This window comes from Corella eumyota, chromosome 2 (genome assembly GCF_963082875.1).
Source record: "Corella eumyota chromosome 2, kaCorEumy4.1, whole genome shotgun sequence".
Taxonomy (NCBI): Eukaryota; Metazoa; Chordata; class Ascidiacea; order Phlebobranchia; family Corellidae; genus Corella; species Corella eumyota.
This window is the reverse complement of record NC_137491.1, coordinates 2,123,055-2,143,964: the sequence shown is the minus strand read 5'-3', so window position 1 is coordinate 2,143,964 and position 20,910 is coordinate 2,123,055. Positions and strand designations below refer to the sequence as shown.

Genomic DNA, 20,910 nt, shown 5'->3' with positions numbered 1-20,910 from the left:
TCCAACAGATAACTCGAGACTGGGTCGGAGTAACTTATGTTACTCTATGTTTAAGTCGCGGATTCGATTTTCCCACATCGAGGATAAAAATATATAAAAAAAAATTATCTACTAGTTTTTGTGTATTTAAGAGTTTTATTTATTAAAAAAAAGCGGCAAGAAAAGGTAAAATACAAAATGCACGACAATACATAAAAACAGATAAATTTTACACATTTTAATATTAAACTAAAAACAAGGTAATTTTTCCTAAATTTAAGCAACATTTTTACTTTAAAAACTTGTACAAAAAAAAGCTAAGACAGTTATACAAAATAAGTTTTACTAAAAATGCTAATCAGCTAAAATATATAAAAGTTCAAATTTCTATAACTTCTTGTTCAACATTTTGTTGATGAACTTCAATGACCAGATCTTTATTCGGTTGGTTATCAAAGTTATATTGTTGTTCATCGGTTTTATTAACAGCATTATTCGGGGATTCGTATCGCCAATTGATAACATTCATAACTGCTCCGATGAAAATTTGAGATACATTTCGGCGAGAACTTTTTTGCTTTTTAGCTAAAAATATTAACTTTATCTTATTTAAAGTAATATGAAAACACCGAATAAAAAGTTTGAGGTATAAGGGTCGTTTAAGTATTACATCGTAACTATCTGTTAGGTAAATTATTATGACACCATGATGCTTAATTATGACGTCATGGTGTGATACAGTGTTATGACGTCATGATAAAGCGTCTTTTACAAAATTTTAGCAATTTAGCTTGTTAATTAAATGACTAATTTACATATCAGAGGATATAAGATGTTAAACTAGTTTAGGTACATGATAGAGTGATGATATCTACTGTCAAACCTAATAATTTGGTGACTATAAAATTTAGTATAGGCTAAAATGAATAATATATCGAATTAATGCAATTTTGGATTGAGTCAGTTTAAATTTTGTTAATATAGTTAATGTGAAAAAACTGCGTTATTTTTTAAGAAAAATGAAACCTGCAACTTTGCAAATTTTTTAGACAAAAATCAAAAAAGTAGAAAATTTTTATGTTTTAAAATTTGTTTTACTTTCTACGTCGACGCTGATATCACGTGACTCGGTGACGTTTCTTGAAAATTCTTCTCCGCTCGGGAAAGCTGTGCTTGATACAACTTGACTACATTCTGTTGGTTTTCCCTAAAAAAATTAACAAGTTTTATATTTTGATACTTACATCTAAAAATTTAGAAAAAAAATAGATAAAGCTAAAGGTTGATTTACTATAAAAACTTTTTTAAATTAACAAGTTTTAGTGTTTTTAACTAAGGCGAAGTAATTTAGAGTTAACATTTTTAACATTTTTTTTATGAATTATTTTTTTAATAATGCCTAAATTTAAAATTTAAAATATTTAAAAAAAAATTTAACATTTTGTATTCTTTTTACTGTTTAACTTTTAACTCTTAAATTATTTTGTATTTAAACTCAATTTTCAACATTTGGCTTTAAAATTAGGCATTCTTAATACATACCAAAGTTGACTTTGATTTTGTAAATTGTTTAATTTTTTTGCTCCAACTGCTTTTGTTTGTTTCGTTGGCCATCGAAGACACTTTAGTTTTGAAGCAAGGACACAAATATAATCTCATTCTGGGTATACGGGCAGCATATATGATCGGGTTAAGTACAGAGTTGATAATTGTGGGAAACTAAAAATCAAAGTTTTTTAGAGTTTAGTAAAAAAAAAATGTTTTAAATTTAAAAAAAAAATGAGTTGTTTGGTTGAAAAATTTAACTACTGTTTTTCTATGTTGTAACAACGCGGAAAAAGGACCACTTGTACTTAATTTTTCTTTTAGCTTTAAAAGCAGTTGGCAGATTTTTAGCCAGGCGATATGATCAGGTTAATGTTATTCTAAACTATCAAAGAAAAAACTTTAATAATGTATCGAAGTACCTTACGTTAGTTATATTAGGAAAGCTACACAACTTGTGAAATCAACTCTCTCACAACTTAAGAATCTAATATTAAATCTACTAAAATGATGTATATATGTATAGCATTAAAAAAATCAAAAACTTACCAAAATTCCTTGTATGATATTCTTATCAAGTTTAAATCGATTTCCCAATGCATATTCGACTGCATATAATATAATTAGAGGAACCCAACAGCAGAAAAATACTGCGACTACAATTCCTAATGTCCTGGCTAACCTATATTCTCTCTTCATACGACTGGATTTTCCTTTATGAGAACGCCTTGTAAGGCTGTCTACTCGTTTAGATTGTTGGTGGACCTATAAGATGAAACACGTTGTTTTTAAATATATTATGACGTCATTTTTTATTTAAAGTATGTTATTGAAATATAGGTATGTATGAAAAGGTAGGAGTTAAATAGTTTTTGCAACATAATTACAGATAAACTGGCAGCGTGGTGTAGTGGTAAGAACAATTGCTACACCACACATGAGGTCGTGGGTTCAATCCCCACTGATCTCATGCTGTAGCGCCCTTAAGTAAGGCGCTATAAACGGTATGAGCTCCTGCTGAGCCAGCACTTATTAATTATCGGGCAATTATAATCTATAATATTCCAAACTGCCACAGGCAACTCGAGACTGGGTCGGAGTAACTGATGTTACTCTATGTTTAAGTCGCGCATTCGACTTTTCCACATCGAGGATAAAGATATATACAAAAAAAAAACAAAAAAAAAGATTTTAGAATATTATATTTGATAAACCTATATGTAAGATAGTATATGATAAAACACCTGGTTTTAGATAAATTATTTCGTCATTTTTTGGCGCAAATTTTTTTTTAATATGATATAGAAATATAAACTTATAGAAAAATATTGGACTCAAATTGCATATTCGCAAAATATTTAAAATTAAAGAATATTTTAGTTATTAGCTGATGTGCTATTATTTAGAATGCAGGATTTAAATAATTTTAAGGTAAAATAACTAAGGCATGGCATTAAAAAGTAATTACTTTTTTAAAATTAAATAAAAGGACAAATTACCTTCCAAAATAAGCATCCATACACTGCACAAATCGAAGTCAACATAAACAAAAAATAAAATACGAGACCGAACAACAAACTTCTCGTGAATCCTAAAAATAAAAAATAAAATTTTTAACGTCTAGAAAAATCCCAAACTGTACTACCATTACATGTTGTGCTTTTTTGTGTATATTACCAATAGCAAACAAGTAAAAGATTAATTGTATAAAGGTATAGTACGTGTATAAACAAAATTTTTATTACTACGTTAGCTTAAAATATCGGATTTACGTTTATTACCTAATAAAAAATATAACAAATTTTTTTGGCTAATAACGTATAAAAAAAATAATTTTGCTTTACAGGTTATATTTTTTCGTTTTATTACATAATTTTTAGTTATGTTTAGTTAGTAATGTATTTGGCATGTTAATATGCTTATGTAATTACTGTTATTAATCCAAACTAGATTTATAAAAACACTCTGTACAACAGTTTGGTATTATAATAGTGTAGTTGGTGCTGTAGTTGTCAAAACACTTGACTCTAATACATGAAGCCCGGGGTTCGATCGCCACTGCTCTCATGCTGTAGCGCCCTCAAGTAAGGCGCTATAAACGTATAAACTCCTGCTGAGCCAGCACTTAATCAGCAGCTTAATTATCAAAAAATTATATTCTATAATATCCCAAACTGCTATAGTTTTTTTGTTAAGGCTGTAAAAATAACTATGATACATTAAGGATAAATAAATATAGGTTTAAAAAAAGTTAAAATTGTTATTCACAAAACCTGTTATAATGACCGAACATTTTTCGTGTGCACAAATTAGAAATTTGCCCTCGACACATTCGCAGAGTTTAGCACAAGATCCAACCCCAGCAAAATAAATTGGCAACACTGGAATTGAACCAATTAACCAACTGAGTCCAATCAATATTTTTACATTTCGTTTTTTCATTATTTTTCGATATCTAAAAAACGTAATTGAAGTTTTAAAGTTAAGATCAATTTAATTAACTTGTAATTATAGGATAGGTTTTTAAACATAGTTTTGTAAGTTATACTTTTTAGCTGATTTTTAATGTTGTAAAGTCAAATGTCAAAAAAATTTTAGCTAAAAAAGCATTTTTTGTTTTTGCAGTACCATTTTTTTTATAATTATATTAAAATATACAAAACTAATTATTTTTATTGCTTTATTAAAGAATTATAAAATAGGGGTACAGCGGGAATCGAACCTACAACCCTTACACATTCAACACATCTAACCTTGCATTGTATGCTATGAAAAGTAGCCTATCCAGTGCTATGATCAATAAGAAGTTAACAGAAGCGTTGAAACAGACGCTCGTAGTGGCAGTAATATAAACCCAAGATGAGGCAGTATATTGAAATCCTCCGATTGTTATAATACAGAACATTAAAAGGACTATACTTAGCATAATGTCAGTTACGGAGAGACTGGCTATAAACACAAAGGCAGGCTTGCGGTACGTTTTCTTAGGCCCTGTGGTAAATAATAAAAAAAAATTGAAAACTTGGTTTGATAATGTAATAACTTAAGTCTAAAATATTGGCAGTTATATTTAATTATTGGTTCTTAAAAATGTTAAAGATTTAAAGTTTTAAGATGCGAGAACATTAAAGTTAACAAAAATATTATATTATTTTTTTTGTATATATCTTTATCCTTGATGTGTCAAGGTCGACTTTACGACCTAAATATAGAGTTACATCAGTTACTTTGACCCAGTCTCAAATTGCCTGTAGCAGTTTGGGATGTTATAGATTATAATTGCCCAATTATGCTGCTGATTAAGTGCTTGCTCAGCAGGAGTTCATACCGTTTATAGCGACTTACTCAAGGGCGCTGCAGCACGAGATCACTGGGGATTGAACCTACAACCTTATGTGTGGTGTAACAAGTGTTTTTACCAATACACCACGCTGCCGGTTATCGCAATTATAAAATGATAATAATCAAACATTGGACACACAGTAGTTATAAAGCTAGATTGAAGGTATATTTAGTTTTTAAAAATTTAAAAACAGTTAAAATAATTTAAAAACAGTTAAAATATAATAAAATTTAAAAACAGTTAAAATATAATAAAAAATTTATATAACGTATTATATAAACAAATAGTGAGAAAACGGTCTAAATCTTACCTTTAAGTAAGGCAAAAATAACTACACTATTTAGTATAAAAATAACAATCGCTAGCATGAACTGCATTGCTACACTATAAGCTGTCCGGTCAAAATTATAACAGATGTTCTTTAATAAACTTGCATTTGAAATCGAATTGTTAAGATCTAAAAAATGGTATTTTTAAAACATTATTATTTTATATTTTTTAGGCGTTTTTTGCCTATAATATAGAGTTAGAATATTCGAATAACTTTTAATAATTTTTTTTCACATTTTTGTATTAAAAATTGTGTTATATGTTATTTAAAGCAAAATTGTATGTAATAACCTTGGGCAGTTGTTGAAAATGTTGTTGTATTTTCATTCGGTAAATTGTTAAAATCCATTTTATAAAATTTTTATTAAAAAATTTACAAATTTTAAACTAGGCTAAAAAAAACCTAAAAAAAAACCTTTTTTAATATTTAAAACTTGACTAAATAGCCTTAAAAATGCCTAAAAATTTAATCTTTTAATTTACAAACCATAAATTAATTTTTACTAGTAATTTGTTCTAATTACTAATTAATACCAAATTTTGTTTATGAAATATTTTACGTTAACAATGTTCTTATATCACTCTTAAGGTACGTTAATTATTTTGTCATTTCCTCTTTATTTGTCATCACAACAAATATGACGTCATAGTGGATTGCTGCAAGGTAATGCATGTTGATGATCAGAAAAAACGTTTGTTAATAAAATTTCAAAATGACAAAAATTATTATTTAAGCTTAAAATATAATTTAAAATTTTTGTAATTTATTTATTTATATTTATATTCTTATTTGTATTTTTAAATCATAAATATCTTAGAATAATAATTAAATTAAAAAAATTACAGTAGAATTTATTAATATAATATGCAAAAAATAAATGATTTAATTTGCTTTTTGTATATCTTTGGTTAGGTTAAATTATTTAAAAATATGTTTTATTTTTAAATTTATTTTTCTTAAAGTTATAATGCGTTGTTGTAAATTTTGTTTTGTTATAATTTCCACTATTTATAATGACGTAAAATTACGCTTCTAATATTTCTACAAAATGTGTTATTTTAAAAAAAATTTCAAAATTGTAACGAAGGCTTTTGTAAAATAGACTTAATTTGTAAAATACAGACTGTAAGATATTAGTAAAAACACACTTTTAGACGCGTCTATAAACTGTTTACTATATTTACTAAATTTACTAATTTGACACCTGTTTACTTAATTAAAAAAACATTTTAATTAATCTGTCTGGAGAAATTTGATAGCAAAAAATTGATGGTACCTAGACATGTCTAAAAACTTTTTTAAAATATTTGTTTTCTTTTCTTAAAATTGTTTACTAAAACAAAAACCACCTAATTTGTGGAAATTGACAAGAAAAAATTTAGATAAATTGTTTAAGGAAACAAACGTCTGAAGGAAAGGAAAGATGAACATTAGTTAATATGTGTGTAAACATCAGACACTACTAACTGTTGCCCATTTATGGGTATTTATTTGATACAAAATCGTCTAAAAAACCTAAGACTACATCCTTAAAAGACTTAATTTCCCGAAAATATTTTAAATAAACAAAAATGTATTAAACAAATGGTTTTGGAATTTTTGCAAAGTCTAGATCTAAAATTAATTATTTTTAACGTTTTTAATATTATTTTATACAGTGATTTATTAAACTTGATTTTTTTTATTCGCCTTCCTTTTTTTGGCAACTTTGCTATGTAATTCACATTTTAGCTGTTTGGGGTAATTCCCCTTTTTCTTATCATTTGACTTTTTTTGAGTTCAAAGAATTTTTTTCGAACTTTGAGCTTATTGCAGAAATTAAAATTTTTATTGAAGAGAAAGGTCGTCCTTGGAATTGATTTAGAGCAATGTAAGTGGGCCAGACAGACAGTCCAAGGCTATGGGGCAAAGTAAATAGGCTATCTAAAAAAATTGTAACAGCAAAAAATAATTGCAAAACTTTTTTCGTAATATTGCAAGCACAGAAACCAGTCTGGAAAGTAGGGCAGTTTTCGACGAGATCTCGTGCGTGCAAGCGTAAAAAAATGCGTGACCGCGCGTGCACGCGTACTAAAATTTTCGGTTTAGGCGTGCACGAGTGATTTATGTTAGCGTGTTTTAGGCGTCAGTACTGCGCGTGCACATTTTTTTGAGAAACCAGGCGTGCAAAACGCTAATTCCAAGCGTGCATTTTTTTTAATGAAAAAAATCTCGTGCGTGCACAGTGCCCTACTTTCCTGACTGGCATAGAAATACGTAAATATTACAAAAATATCTTTACATCATTGTAAGTGTAGGGCAATGAAGTTCACCTAATAATAAAAGTTTTGGAATTAACAATTAAATATTTTATTAGAAAATTAGGATGAATTTTTATAAACAAAATTTTGTATAGGCAGATAGAAAATTCCTTTATACTAACAGCGTGGTGCAGTAGTCTAAACACTTGCAAGACCACATGAGGTCGTGGGTTTGATCCCCATTGGTCCAATGCCATAGTACTGTTAAGTAAGGTGCTACAAATAGTAAAAAACTTATGCTGAGTCAGCACTTAATCAGCAGCGTAATTATCAGGCAATTATAATCTATAATATCCCAAACTGCCACAGGCAACTAACTAATGTTACTCTGTGTTTAGGTCGCTAAATCGACATCGAGAATAAAGATATAAAAACAAGATTAATTGATTATAATTAGTAATAATCTTTTTTAGTGTTGTGCTGTATATTTATATCCAATTAAACTACTATTTTTTCCTGTATTTAAATTATTATTATTATTCATATATATTCGTTTGTAATTTTTAGTTAAAATTGTTTTAAATTGAAGTTAAAAATGGCAGAAGAAAAATCAATTTCTGGCCATTTTAAAGATGGTTTTATGTGGGGAACAGCAACTGCTTCGTATCAAATTGAAGGTAATTAATTTAGTTTGGTTTAAATTTTGTTAAACTCGGTAACCTTGGTTAAATTTTTCTTAAAAAATAACCAAACCACTAAAGTAAAATTTTCCATTTTTTATTAAAATTGTAAAAATAATGAATCATGTATGGTCCCTTAAAATTTTAGGTTTGTAAAAGTAATTAGATGTGAGAATCATTAGGTAACAAAAACAATATTTAATAATTACTATGATTATAAAATAATAATAAATATTAGATATATATACATTGATTATTAACTTTGGGTTTACATAACAAATTAAAGTCTACACATAAATAATTTTAAAAAAGGTTTAAGTAAAAGAATTGGCGATAACTGTAAATGAAAATAAGTTAATTCGGACCCTAAACTTCACATCATTTCAACAGTTAATTTTATTTATTGTTTCTAGAATTAAGAATCATTTTTGGTTTTATCCGGCAGCGTGGTGTAGTGGTAAGAACATTTGCTACACCGCACATGAGATCGTGGGTTCAATCTCCACTGATCTTATGCTGTAGTGCCCTTGAGTAAGGCACTATAAACGGTATGAACTCCTGCTGAGCCAGCACTTAATCAGCAGTATAATTATCGGGGAATTATAATCTATAATATCCCAAACTGCCACAGGCAACTCGAGACTGGGTCGGAGTAACTGATGTTACTCTATGATTAAGTCGACCTTTCCACATCGAGTATAAAAATATATATATAAGAAATAAGTATACATCAGGCTTATAAATTTAAAAATGCAATTTCAAAAAATTTTCTTTTATATTAATAAGTAACTAGACAATTTTTATGACATTTCCTGAATTAACATTTTGTTTGCACATGCTGTCCTTGATAAAATTTACAAAGTTGATTTTATTAATTACCCTTACACAGCAAACAAACTCATTTACTTTTCTTTACTTAAAACCTGGTTTGTTTTATAATTTATGTGTTGTATAATTTTGTGGTATGCTAATACTGGTTTGCTGTTTAACATATTTTCCAATTTTACTTGGATTTTTGAAAAAAAACTTAAGAAAAAATGACTTTTGCATATTTTTGGTAACTTTAGAATAAACTTTATCATTATTTTTTAACTAATTTTTCATCACTAAACTTTTACTAAATTTAAAAAAAGTATGTTATTTATTTAAAGTATAACTTAACAATGTTTTGTAAAATTTTTATCTAGTTAAATAAAAATTTAAAAAAATCAAAAAAAAATCAAAAAAATATTTTAATATATTTTTAGGGGCCTGGAACCATGGAGATAAAGGGGTGAATGTATGGGACACCCACACCCATACCCCCGATATTATTGAAGATGGGTCTAACGGGGATATTGCTTGCGACTCTTTTAACAAATATAAGGTTGATGTTGACATGATTAAGGTAAGGTTATTATTTCTTGCAATTTATGTTTTTTATTTATTTTAAGTTTTTTTTGTATTTATATTTTTAATTTTAATGTGGGAAGGTTGACTTTACAGGTTAAACATAGAGTAACATTAGTTGCCTCGACCCAGTCTTTAATTGCCTTTGGCAGTTTAGAATGTGATTGATTATAAATACCTGATTATTTACTAAAAAAACATGGAAGCAGTGGGTATTGAACTAAGGAGCTCATGTAGTGTATCTGAGTGTTCTAACCACTACACAATGTCATCCTACCATTTTTTAATTAATGACTTGATATATATTGGTCTTTATCGTACTTTAAATTGGTATTGGTAAGACGGGGAATGAACCTCTATTTTATTATATTACAAGAAGTCATAAAAAGTATGCAATATCGTTAATGTACAGTTACCAGCTTTTGTAAAAAAAAAACTTAGTAATATACGGTTTTTGCTATGTTCATGTAGTCAAAGTTCAACTATTAAATATCCGGATAATTGTGTTAGTCATTAAACTTTATTCCCTTAAAAATTTAGTAAAATAATAGATATATATAGCCCATATTTTTTTCAATATTTATATTTATTTTTTTAATTAAAACAATTTACGTGTCTTTGAGATTTTGGCCAAAAAAAATTGTTTTTTGAATTTAGAAATTAAATTTGAGTCATTATCGATTTTCGTTATCATGGTCAAGATTATTACCACAAGGTGATGCTAGTGCTCCCTCCAAAGTCGGGGTTGAATATTACAACAATCTTATTAATACTTTGTTGGAGAATAACGTGAAACCTTGCGTGACTTTATATCATTGGGATCTTCCTCAATGGTGGGTTCTTGAGAAAAATTGTAATTTTGGTTTTAAAAGGATTGTACTTGTAAAAAAAAGTTAATTAAATTTTGTTTAAATTTTTTTTTTAAATTCAAAAAAATTAAAAGGGAATTTAGAAGTGTAAAAATAAAAATAATTGAATTAGGAAAAAAATGGAAAAATCTAAGTTTTAATATAAAAAGAATGGTTTGATTTTGACTTAAAAAAATTTTCAAAATCATTTTTTTTATTAAAGTTTAATAATTGTTTTATTGTTATTATTTTAGACAAAATCAAATAGTTTTTAGTAAATATTTGTGTCTTAAAATTTAGACAAAAAAAGTAACCGAACAAAAATGTTAAGTATTGGTGAAAAATGTTAAATAAATTAAAAAAAAAAAAAAAAAAAAATAAAAACAATTAGTATATCAATTTTAATATAAAAAAAATAGGTTTAAGATGATTTTTAAGTGCTAAATTTAATACAATTTTTTTAATACAACCTGTTGTCCTGAAATTTTGTAAAAATTAATAGAAATAACCTAAAAAAATCATTTTTTTATCTATAGTTTAGAGACTTTAAAATTTAAAAACTTTTTTTAGTTTGCAAGATAAAGGTGGTTGGCAGTCTGATGACATCATAGAAAAATTTACGGAATATGCCGGATTCTGTTTTAAAACATTCGGAGATCGTGTTAAGTTATGGATCACGATCAACGAACCTCATGTTAATTGTGTTTTTGGGTTTGGAATGGGAAATCATGCTCCTGGAATTAAAGGTAAATGTTAGCAATTTTTTTCTTTTTTAATTTATTTTTATTTACTTTTGTATCGCCTCAAGGTAATAGTTTTAAATTTTTCGGGACGAAGTGTGCTGTTGCGACAGGTTTAAGCTATCTGTGAATGCCAAACTACCGGCAGCGTGATGTAGTGGTAAAAACACTTGTTACACCACACATAAGGTTGTGGGTTCAATCCCCACTGATCTTATGCTGTAGCGCCCTTGAGTAAGGCGCTATAAACGGTATGAACTCCTGCTGAACCAGCACTTAATCAGCAGCATAATTATTGGTCAATTATAATCTACAATATCCTAAACTGCCACAGGCAACTTGAGACTGGGTCGGAGTAACTTATGTTATTCTACGTTTAAGTCGCGCATTCGACTTTTCCACATCGAGGATAAAGATATACAAAAAAAAAACTGTTAACTTAAAGATTAAGAAGTAACCAAAATTTAATAAAAAAAGTAAACAAAAAATCAAAATTTTAATATTTTTTTTATCTTTAAATATCACATAAGTTAGCTTAACTTTTAACCTTAATTTTCTGTATTAAACAGATCCATTAAATGCATGCTACCAAGTCTCCCGTACAATGTTATTATCTCATGCTGGTGCATACAGATTATATGATGAGGAATACAGATCTGAACAACAAGGAATGATCTCAATTACTTTAAACAGTGATTGGAGTGAACCAGAAGATCCCAACAACCCTGAGCATGTTAAGGCTGCAAATACTTATCTACAGGTTGGTATTTGATGTAAAAAAAAAGGACTTTTAAAAAAATGAAAAATTGATATTTTTTATACATACCGGCAGTGTGGTGTAGTGATGACAACACTTGGTTTCAGTATTTAAGGTCCTGGGTTTAATTCCCACTGCTCTTATGCTGTAGCGCCCTTGAGTAAGGCGCTATAAATGGTTTGAACTCCTGCTGAGCCAGCACTTAATCACCAGTATAAATATCGGGAAAATTTAATCTATAATATCCTAAACTGCCACGGGCAACTTGAAACTGGGTCAGGGTAACTGATGTTACTCTGTGTTTAGGTCGTAAAGTCGACTTTTCCCATCGAAAATAAATGAGTATAAAAAAAAACAATTTTGGATTTATTTTATTTTAGGGGGCTTAATCTATTTTTACAACTTAGAAATATTTAAAATAATGATTTTTGCAGTTTACTTTGGGTTGGTTTGCTCATCCTGTTTTCATAGATGGGGATTACCCTCCAGAAATGAAGAAAAAGGTTGCTGAATACAGTAAAGAAATGGGCCTGGAAAAATCAAGACTACCCACCATTACCGAGAAGGAAAAAGCAAAAATTAAAGGTACAACAAAATTAAAATCCCTTTTTAAATAAAAATATGGCTTTTGTAATATGGATGCCCCCCCCCCCTTTTTTTGTATATTTCTTTATTCTCGATGTGGGAAGGTAGGTTGAATGCGCGACTTAAACATAGAATAACTTTTGTTACCCTGACCCAGTCTTGGCTTTGACAGTTTAGGATATTATTGATCAAATTACCCGATAATAAATCTGCTGATCAGTTTTTGGCTTAGCAAGATCCTATGCCATTTGCAGTGTCTTACTCAAAGGCACAACAGCATGGAAGCAGTGGGGGTCGAACCTATATGACATGGTGGTAGTCAAATCAAACTACTAAAAAAGGCTTATGAATTAGACACCGTTAACTAGAGTTCTATTTTGTTTATATTACTTTAATTTTAGACCGACAGCGTGGTGTAGTGGTAAGAACACTTGCTACACCGTGGTTTTTTTTTGCTACACCGTGGGAGGTCGTGGCTTCAGTCCCCACTGATCTCATGCTGTAGTGCCCTTGAGTAAGGCGCTATATACGGTATGAACTCCTGCTGAGCCAACATTTAATTAGCAGTATAATTATCGGTATATAATCTTTAAAAAACAATTATAATCTATAATATCCCAAACTGCCACGGGCACCTCGAGACTGGGTCGGGGTAACTGATGTTACTCTAGGTTTAAGTCGCGCATTCGACTTTTCCACATTGAGGATAAAGATATAAACAAAAAAAAATTTAACAAACATTTAATTTTAGGTTCCTTCGATTTCTTTGGTTTAAATCACTACACAACCAGACTTGCAGCCCCACTCACCAAAGATACAATGGACAAGATCTTACATCCTGATGTAAGGATATATATTTATGTTAACCCAGAATGGGAGAGAGCTGGTAAGGAAATTTTTTTTAAAATATTTCAGATGTTTAAAAAATTTTTTTTTTAAGTTTTTAAAATTTTTTTTTTGAAACATTTTTGAATTTAAATTCAGGATCAGAGTGGTTGTTCATGGTGCCTTGGGGTTTACGAAAATTATTAAACTTTATTAAAAATAATTACGGCAACCCTAAAATAATCATCACCGAGAACGGATGCTCAACAAAACACACTCCAAAAGATCCGGGGGATCCTAAAAATCTGGAGGATGAGCAAAGATGTCGGTATATTAACTCTTATATTGGTGAAGCATATAAAGGTAAAATATTTAATAAATTTGAGGTTTAAATTTTGCTTTATTTAGTTTTTTTTTTGTATATATATATTTATCCTCGATGTGGGAAAGTCGAATGCGCGACTTAAACATAGAGTAACATCAGTTACTCCGACCCAGTCTCGAGTTGCCTGTGGCAGTTTGGGATATTATAGATTATAATTGCCTGATAATTATACTGCTGATCAAGTGCTGGCTTAGCAGGTGTTTATACCGTTTATAGCGCCTTACTCAAGGGCGCTACAGCATGAGATCAGTGGGGATTGAACCCACGATCTCATGTGTGGTGTACCAAGTGTTCTTACCACTATACCACGCTGCCGGTGTTGGGTATTGCTTAAAAAAGGAAATTGTTATAAAAGGAATAAGTATTTGATTTTAAAAATCGATTCATATTTATAAAACAAATTTGTTATCCAGTATATATTATAACAAATTTGTTTTTGAAGTGAAAAAGTCAAATTATGGTTCAAACACATAGAATCCCATCTGTAACTTTGACCCAATCTCAAGTTCACTTAATTAGTTTTTGTCTGTTGATTAGTTTTTGGCTTGCAAGAGTTTGTACTGTTTAAAATTCCTTTTTAAAGGTGCCCTAGTATGTAAGCATTGGTGAACAAACCCATGATTGCATGTGGTTTTTATATTTATAATAAAAGGTTAATTCGGCAGAACAAACATATAGCAATAATTAACCTAGGTTCAATGAACCAGCGTTTAAATTAAATTAAAAAAGTTATCCTATCTTTGTACAAATAGAATTGTTGTATGCTCAATGCACAAATAATGTTGCCATTTGATTAAGTTGTTTGTTTTAAATCTAAATTTAGAATTTAATATTTATTTTTGTGATTTTTTGAGTACTTTTTAATCCTTATCAGCAACCATATGTTACAAGTGGTTATAATAATTGAATAATTAGCACTTAATGCATTTTTGTGGTAAAAAAAATTCTAGATAGCAGAGTATGTATATATAATTTATAAATTAATCATTAAAATGGTGTCCTTTTTTAAATTGTTCTTTAAATTTTTTTTTATATAGATCTTTATCCTCGATGTGGGAAAGTCGAATGCGCGACTTAAACATAGAGTAACAACTGTTACTCCGACCCAGTCTCGAGTTGCTTGTGGCAGTTTGGGATATTATAGATTATAATTGCCCGGTAATTATGCTGCTGCTTAAGTGCTGGCTCAGCAGGATTACAGCATGAGATCAGTGGGGATTAAACCCTCAACTTTATGTGTGGTGTAGCAAGTGTTCTTACCACTACACCACGCTACCGGTTGAAATATGAAACCGTAGTTAAAAGGGAAAAATATAAGGGTTTTGTATTAAAGAATAATATAAGTAAGTTCACCATTGATTAGGACTTTATTTAAAACTTAACTTTAATATTTTTTTTTATACAAACTTATAGCTATCAATATTTATTTTTTGTAAAAACCCTTTTTGAATTTGACCCCCTAACAATAACTTAAACCATTACAGCTTACAAAGAAGATGGTGTAGACTTATGTGGTTATTTCTTGTGGTCATTAATGGACAACTTTGAATGGCAAGCTGGTTACACTGAAAGATTCGGGCTCCACCATGTGGACTTTGATGATCCGGAACGAACCAGGACACCAAGAGAATCCGCAAAAGTTTATGCCGCGATTGCCAAAGGAAATGGTTTTAAATAAAAAGTGAATTTGAAGTGGGTAATTTATACTTTATTATTTTGTACTAATTTTTATCACCTCATTTAGATATTAGAACTTACAATGCTGTTTCAATTGCCTTAAGACATTAATTATTATAGATTGGTATTATATTCATTCTAAATATTACAAATATCTATATAAATTATAATATTGAAATCAGATATAAGCCATATTTTGGTTATTAGGAACTCTTGTACTTTTTGGTCTTTCATCAAAATTTTTTACATTAAAGTCCGCTCAATTTTTTTTGTACTTTACAGTTTTCGCTAATACTTTCTCGTACTTTATGGTTCTTGTTAATTCTCTCTCGTACTTTACGGTCCTTGCTAATTCTCTCTCATACTTTTTGGTCCATGCTAATTCTTACTTGTACTTTACGGAAATTATTTGGAAGACCATAAGTACAAGTGATCCAAATGTCGTTTTAATTAATTATCTTACCAGTGTTTTAATTTATCTATTTTTTACTTAGATCTAATTAAGTATCCAATTAGTTTGTCGTGTTTTTGTAAAAACATGTGATTTAAATTTCTGTTCTAGGGTTGTTTTGTATTTTATTTCATATTAACTTGGATTTTTTAATTAAACAATGCACTTTTAATTTCATATTTAGGTTAAAAAATTCCTCATTTTAAAAATACCTATGCACTTTAAAAAACATAAATTCCTCCATTAGCCATTTAGACGTAAAATTATTCGATTTAAAAAATTTAATTCGTTGTAATTAAAAATATTGGTGTTTTAATTTTAGATTAAATTATTTGTGGTTTAAACTTACATATAATAAAACACCAAATTTGAAATTATAAAGAACATAATAAATTGGATAAAAAAAAATTGAAATTATATAAAAGTAGTGCAGCTATGATCTTGAGTAAAAGAATTTTTTGTTAAAAATAATTTAAATTTTAAAATTGGTATTTTTTGGTAAAAACTCGATTTGTTTTCGAGTTAGGTGTTGGTTTATTTTGGTTAGCAAATGGTTAATGGTAAAGAAATGGTTATGAGCTTGGTTTATTCTTCTGGTGCGTTAACTTGTTCTGGTTCCACTTTTTCATCTGGTTTCACTTCACTGGTCTCAACCTATAAAAAATGGTGTTTTTTGTTATAAAGATTTTCTGTAAACATTAATATGTTTAAGTTGTATTTTAATGCACCATTACTTGTTCGGGTTCTTGTTCAGCTGCTGGTTTAGTTTCTGGTTCAGCTGCTGGTTCTGGTTCAGCTTCTGCTGTTGGTTCAGCTGTTGGTTCTGCTGCTGGTTCTGCAGTTTGTTCTGCTGCTGGTTCTGCAGTTTGTTCTGCTGCTGGTTCTGCAGTTTGTTCTGCTGCTGGTTCTGCAGTTTGTTCTGCTGCTGGTTCAGCATCTGGTTCTGCTGTTGGTTCTGCTGCTAGTTCAGCAGCTGGTTCTGCAGCTGGTTCTACTGCTGGTTCTGCAGCTGGTTCTGCCGCTGGTTCTGCTGCTGGTTCTGCAGTTGGTTCTGCTGCTGGTTCAGCAGCTGGTTCCGCTGCTGGTTCTGCTGCTGGTTCAGCAGCTGGTTCTGCAGTTTGTTCTGCTGCTGGTTCTGCTGCTGGTTCGGCTGCTGGTTCGGCTGCTGGTTCAGCAGCTGGTTCGGCTGCTGGTTCTGCTGCTGGTTCTGCAGTTTGTTCTGCTGCTGGTTCGGGTGCTGGTTCAGTTGCTGGTTCAGCCACTGGTTCTGTGACATTAATAATAAAATAAGGTTAGTAAAAACATTATTATTTAAAACTAAAATTAAAAAAGGTAAACAAACTTATTGTCTAAACTAATTTTACCTTCTTGTGCTACTTCAGTTTGTTCAGAAGTTTCGGGAACCACTTCTTCTGCTGGTTTCGCTGATTTCTAAAAAAAACAATATTTAAAATGGTTTGTATTCTGGTTCGAGTTATAGTTTTTACAATATTTAATTTATATGAGTATATATTTAGTTATTAGCTAAAAGAAATTTTTTTTTAACCTTTTTTTCTAAAATCTAATGGAGTATAAAGTTTTATGAGCTAGCTAAAATCTAATTCTTGTATTACTGAGACCCCTAAACTAACCTGAACTATTATTCTAGATATTACTTTTATTTGAATCTACCTCTATAATTGCCTCTTCTGCTAAAACATAATCGGATTCTACAATTTCAGTTGCTAAGGCATAATCTGAAACAACATCCTCATCCAATTGTGATGACATCATTTCTTCTATAACAGCACTTGTTTGTTCTTCAGCAGTTGTTTCCGTAAAAATTTCTTCCTGAAAGGGTGCTGGTGATTCTTCTACGGTTGTGACCAATTCAGCGATTATTTCTTCCTCAACTGGTGCAGCAAACTCTTCAGCTAGTGCCTCTACTGGTGCAACAGCTTCTTCAGCTGGTGCCTCCACCGGTGCAACCATTTCTTCAACTGGTGGAACAGCTTCTTCAGGTGGTGCCTCTACTGGTGCAACCATTTCTTCAACTGGTGCAACAGCTTCTTTAACTGGTGCAGCAACTTCTTCAGCTATGGCCTCTACCGGTGCAACCATTTCTTCAACTGGTGCAACAGCTTCTTCGGGTGGTGCCTCTACTGGTGCAACCATTTCTTCAATTGGTGCAACAGCTTCTTCAGCCAGAGCCTCCACTGGTGCAACCATTTCTTCAACTGGTGCAGCAACTTCTTCAGCTATGGCCTCTACTGGTGCCACCATTTCTTCAAGTGGTGCTGTAAACACTTCTGCTGGTGCAACAATTTCTTCAACTGGTGCAACAGCTTCTTCAGCTGGTGCCTCTACCGGTGCAACCATTTCTTCATCTGGTGCAACAGTTTCTTCGGGTGGTGCCTCTACTGGTGCAACCATTTCTTCAGTTGGTGCAGCTACTTCTTCAGCTGGTGCTTTTAGGGGTACAGATATTTCTTCTGCTGGTGCAACAATTTCTTCAGCTGGTGCCTCTACTGGTGCATAAATTTCTTCAGCTGGTGCATCAATATCTTCAGCTGGTGCCTTTTCTGGTGCAACAATTTCTTCTGGTGGTGCCTCTACTGGTGCAACAATATCTTCAGCTGGTGCCACTACTGGTGCAACAGTTTCTTCAGCTGGTACCTCAACTGGTTCTGCCTGCTTAATTTCTACAGCTGGTTCTTGTAACGAATCCTCTACAAAACCTTCATCAACGTTAGTTGGATCTGTCGCTAAAACTGCTTCAGTATTAACTGCATTTGTAGAGGCTATTGTACTACCAAAACTACTCGAACTTGAACCATATTCGACTGAAGTTTGGGCTCTTGAAACTACCTCACCTGTCAGTAAAACTGCTGGATCATCGGTTTTGTTCAGTTCCTGTAATAATTGTAAGGTTTTTAGTAGGAGTTTAATGTTCTTAGATTAATTTAGTAAGTTATTAACAGTCCTAATATTAAATGTTATTTGGTGTTAAATATTAATCAACTTCATAACAACCAGCACTTCAAATTTAGTAAAAAAGTCACAAAAACACTTTAATATATTAGGTTATAACTTACAAACTACAGACATCGTGTTAGTAAATAAGGTTGTATTAAAGGGTCCTAAAATATGATTTTGGTTACATTTTATGTGCGTAAAATGTGGTGTGATTTGTCAATTTAAAATGACCTCTGACATAGGATTATATATACCTGTGGCATGCCTTCAACTGGCATATCTTCCGTTGCAACAACTGGCTCGGCTTCATAACCCCGACCTATTATAGCCAAAGTTTCGGTCTGGGAAGTTTCAGGCGCTTCTTGTGTTTCAGCTACTGTTTCTGTTATATTTTCTTCCTCGCCAGCTTCAACTAAGGCATCGATTAAAGCATCGTTGGCGAAGGTTTCTTGTTTTAGGTCGCTACTAGATGAGACTTCACTTGTGCTCTGTAAATTCAAGTTAGTAAAAATCACACGAAAAAGCAAACGAAAAATGGCCAGAAATTGTTACCATACGTTAACGCTAACACAAGAAGTGTAAAAAACACTCAAAAAGCTTTTTTTTAAGCAGCAAAAAATCGAAAAAAATGCAACCGAAACCATTAAAAACCTCACGACTCTCCAAAATTAAACTCTTAATTACTAAGAACAACCAACAACTTTAGGTTTAATTAAAAAGTTTAAATATCAATTTATTTACCGCTGCATCTTTCGATGATTTTCTAACTTTATATCCTTTAAAACTAGCTTGGATTAAGGTGGCTGCTTTCTCAACTTCGGGGTCATCTAAATCAATGTTATTTGGTTAAAATAATGGCTAGAAGTTTACTCAAGTTATAATTTAAAAAGTTTCCATCTTTACCCAAGTCTGGCATTTCTTCTTCTTCTGCTTGTTGTGGTGCTGGCTCTGACGCGGGTTCTGCTGGCTCCGACACGGGTTCTGCTGGCTGTGACGTAAGCTCTTCTGCTGGTTGTGACGTAGAATCGGGTAAAACATCTTCTTGTTGGTCTTTCGGAGTCTCGACAATTCGTTCGGATACCATGTAAGCGTCAGCATAACCCTCTAAAAAGGTTATGTTTTTTGTAATTTTATGTTTTGTAGAGTTATTTGTAATTTTATTAGTGTTTTTAAATGTAGGGTCAATGCCCTTAATTTAAAAGTGTCTTATTAAGGGTTAAGGGCCATAGTTATTAGTGTTTTTTTGAACTGCTGCGAAAATCAATTTATACACCGATCACAAAAATGCGTTTTTTTTATTCTATTCAGTAATCATTTTTGGACGTTTTTTCTCTTAAAAACCTAGAACTTAACGATATTATTATTTAACCCCGAAAAGTTAGCACATAGTACAATATACAATATACTATATGCTAATAGCGCAATATGCTAATAATGCTAATAACATAGTACAATATACTATATGCTAATAACGTTTGAAAATTGGGAAAAAATGTGTGTAAAAATGTAAGGTTTTGATTCTTATAACTTACGTTCTCTTCTCTCTAGCATTCGACTAAAATAGGCGGCCGCAAATCGTGGAATATTTTTGGGTTGTTCGCGAAGAATTTCACGCGACAAATTTTCAAGTAATTGTTTAAATCCATTTGGAACCTGAAGTTTTACTGCCCCGTATCTCACCGACATTTCTTCGTAATCGACACTGTTAATTAATTTAAAACTAAAAATATAAAAACTGCAAAAAAAAGGTGTTAGATATAGTGTATAAAATTAGCGTCAATTATATCAATTTTTTTGTAAAAAAATATGTTTAGTAAAGGTAACGCTTTAGACCGGCAGCGTGGTGTAGTGGTAAGAACACTTGCTACACCACACATGAGGTCGTGGGTTCAATCTCCACTGATCTCATGCTTTAGCGCCCGTGAGTAAGGCCCTATAAACGGTACGAACTCCCGCTGAGTCAGCACTTGATCAGCAGCATAATTATCGGACAATTATAATCTATAATATCGCAAACTGCCACAGGTAACTCGAGACTCTGAGTAACTAATGTTACTCTATGTTTAAGTCGCGCATTCGACTTTCCCACATTAAGGATAAAGATATATAAAAAAAGTAGTTCTAAATTGTATAACAAGTTGTTTTTTTTTTAAATGAACAAAAAGTTAAGTAATTCAACT

At 30.8% G+C, this 20,910-nt stretch overlaps 4 protein-coding genes across 5 annotated transcripts; 1 reads left to right on the top strand and 3 right to left on the bottom strand.

The window, feature by feature from the left end:
• Positions 1–186: 186 nt before the first annotated feature.
• On the bottom strand, positions 187–5,590 carry LOC145741239 (adenosine receptor A3-like). Its single transcript, XM_082558791.1, has 9 exons — positions 5,489–5,590; positions 5,178–5,324; positions 4,278–4,515; positions 3,798–3,979; positions 3,024–3,115; positions 2,074–2,289; positions 1,522–1,698; positions 1,078–1,186; positions 187–564 (listed from the first exon to the last, which is right to left on the bottom strand). The coding sequence occupies exons 1-9, from the start codon at positions 5,544–5,546 to the stop codon at positions 359–361; spliced, it is 1,425 nt and encodes a 474-aa protein (XP_082414917.1). The 5' UTR covers positions 5,547–5,590; the 3' UTR covers positions 187–358.
• Positions 5,591–8,033: 2,443 nt separating this feature from the next.
• LOC145741320 (cytosolic beta-glucosidase-like) lies at positions 8,034–16,130 on the top strand. The gene is made up of 9 exons (XM_082558892.1): positions 8,034–8,115; positions 9,366–9,505; positions 10,165–10,340; positions 10,926–11,101; positions 11,665–11,855; positions 12,287–12,437; positions 13,189–13,323; positions 13,422–13,625; positions 15,132–16,130. The coding sequence occupies exons 1-9, from the start codon at positions 8,034–8,036 to the stop codon at positions 15,323–15,325; spliced, it is 1,449 nt and encodes a 482-aa protein (XP_082415018.1). The 3' UTR covers positions 15,326–16,130.
• LOC145741322 (uncharacterized) lies at positions 15,864–20,613 on the bottom strand. 2 transcript variants are annotated; one of them, XM_082558893.1, is made up of 7 exons: positions 20,263–20,613; positions 19,634–19,834; positions 19,472–19,557; positions 18,985–19,218; positions 17,140–17,206; positions 16,510–17,042; positions 15,864–16,429 (listed from the first exon to the last, which is right to left on the bottom strand). In XM_082558893.1, the coding sequence occupies exons 1-7, from the start codon at positions 20,414–20,416 to the stop codon at positions 16,361–16,363; spliced, it is 1,344 nt and encodes a 447-aa protein (XP_082415019.1). In that variant the 5' UTR covers positions 20,417–20,613; the 3' UTR covers positions 15,864–16,360. The 2 variants fall into 2 exon arrangements, with proteins under 2 accessions (XP_082415019.1, XP_082415020.1); XM_082558894.1 differs by lacking the exon at positions 18,985–19,218 and having other exon boundaries at positions 15,865–16,429; positions 20,263–20,591.
• On the bottom strand, positions 17,222–18,712 carry LOC145741323 (uncharacterized; the record flags this gene model as incomplete). The annotated part of the gene is made up of 1 exon (XM_082558895.1): positions 17,222–18,712. A coding segment is annotated over one exon (1,293 nt), but the record flags the coding sequence as incomplete, so codon positions are not given.
• Positions 20,614–20,910: the final 297 nt, after the last annotated feature.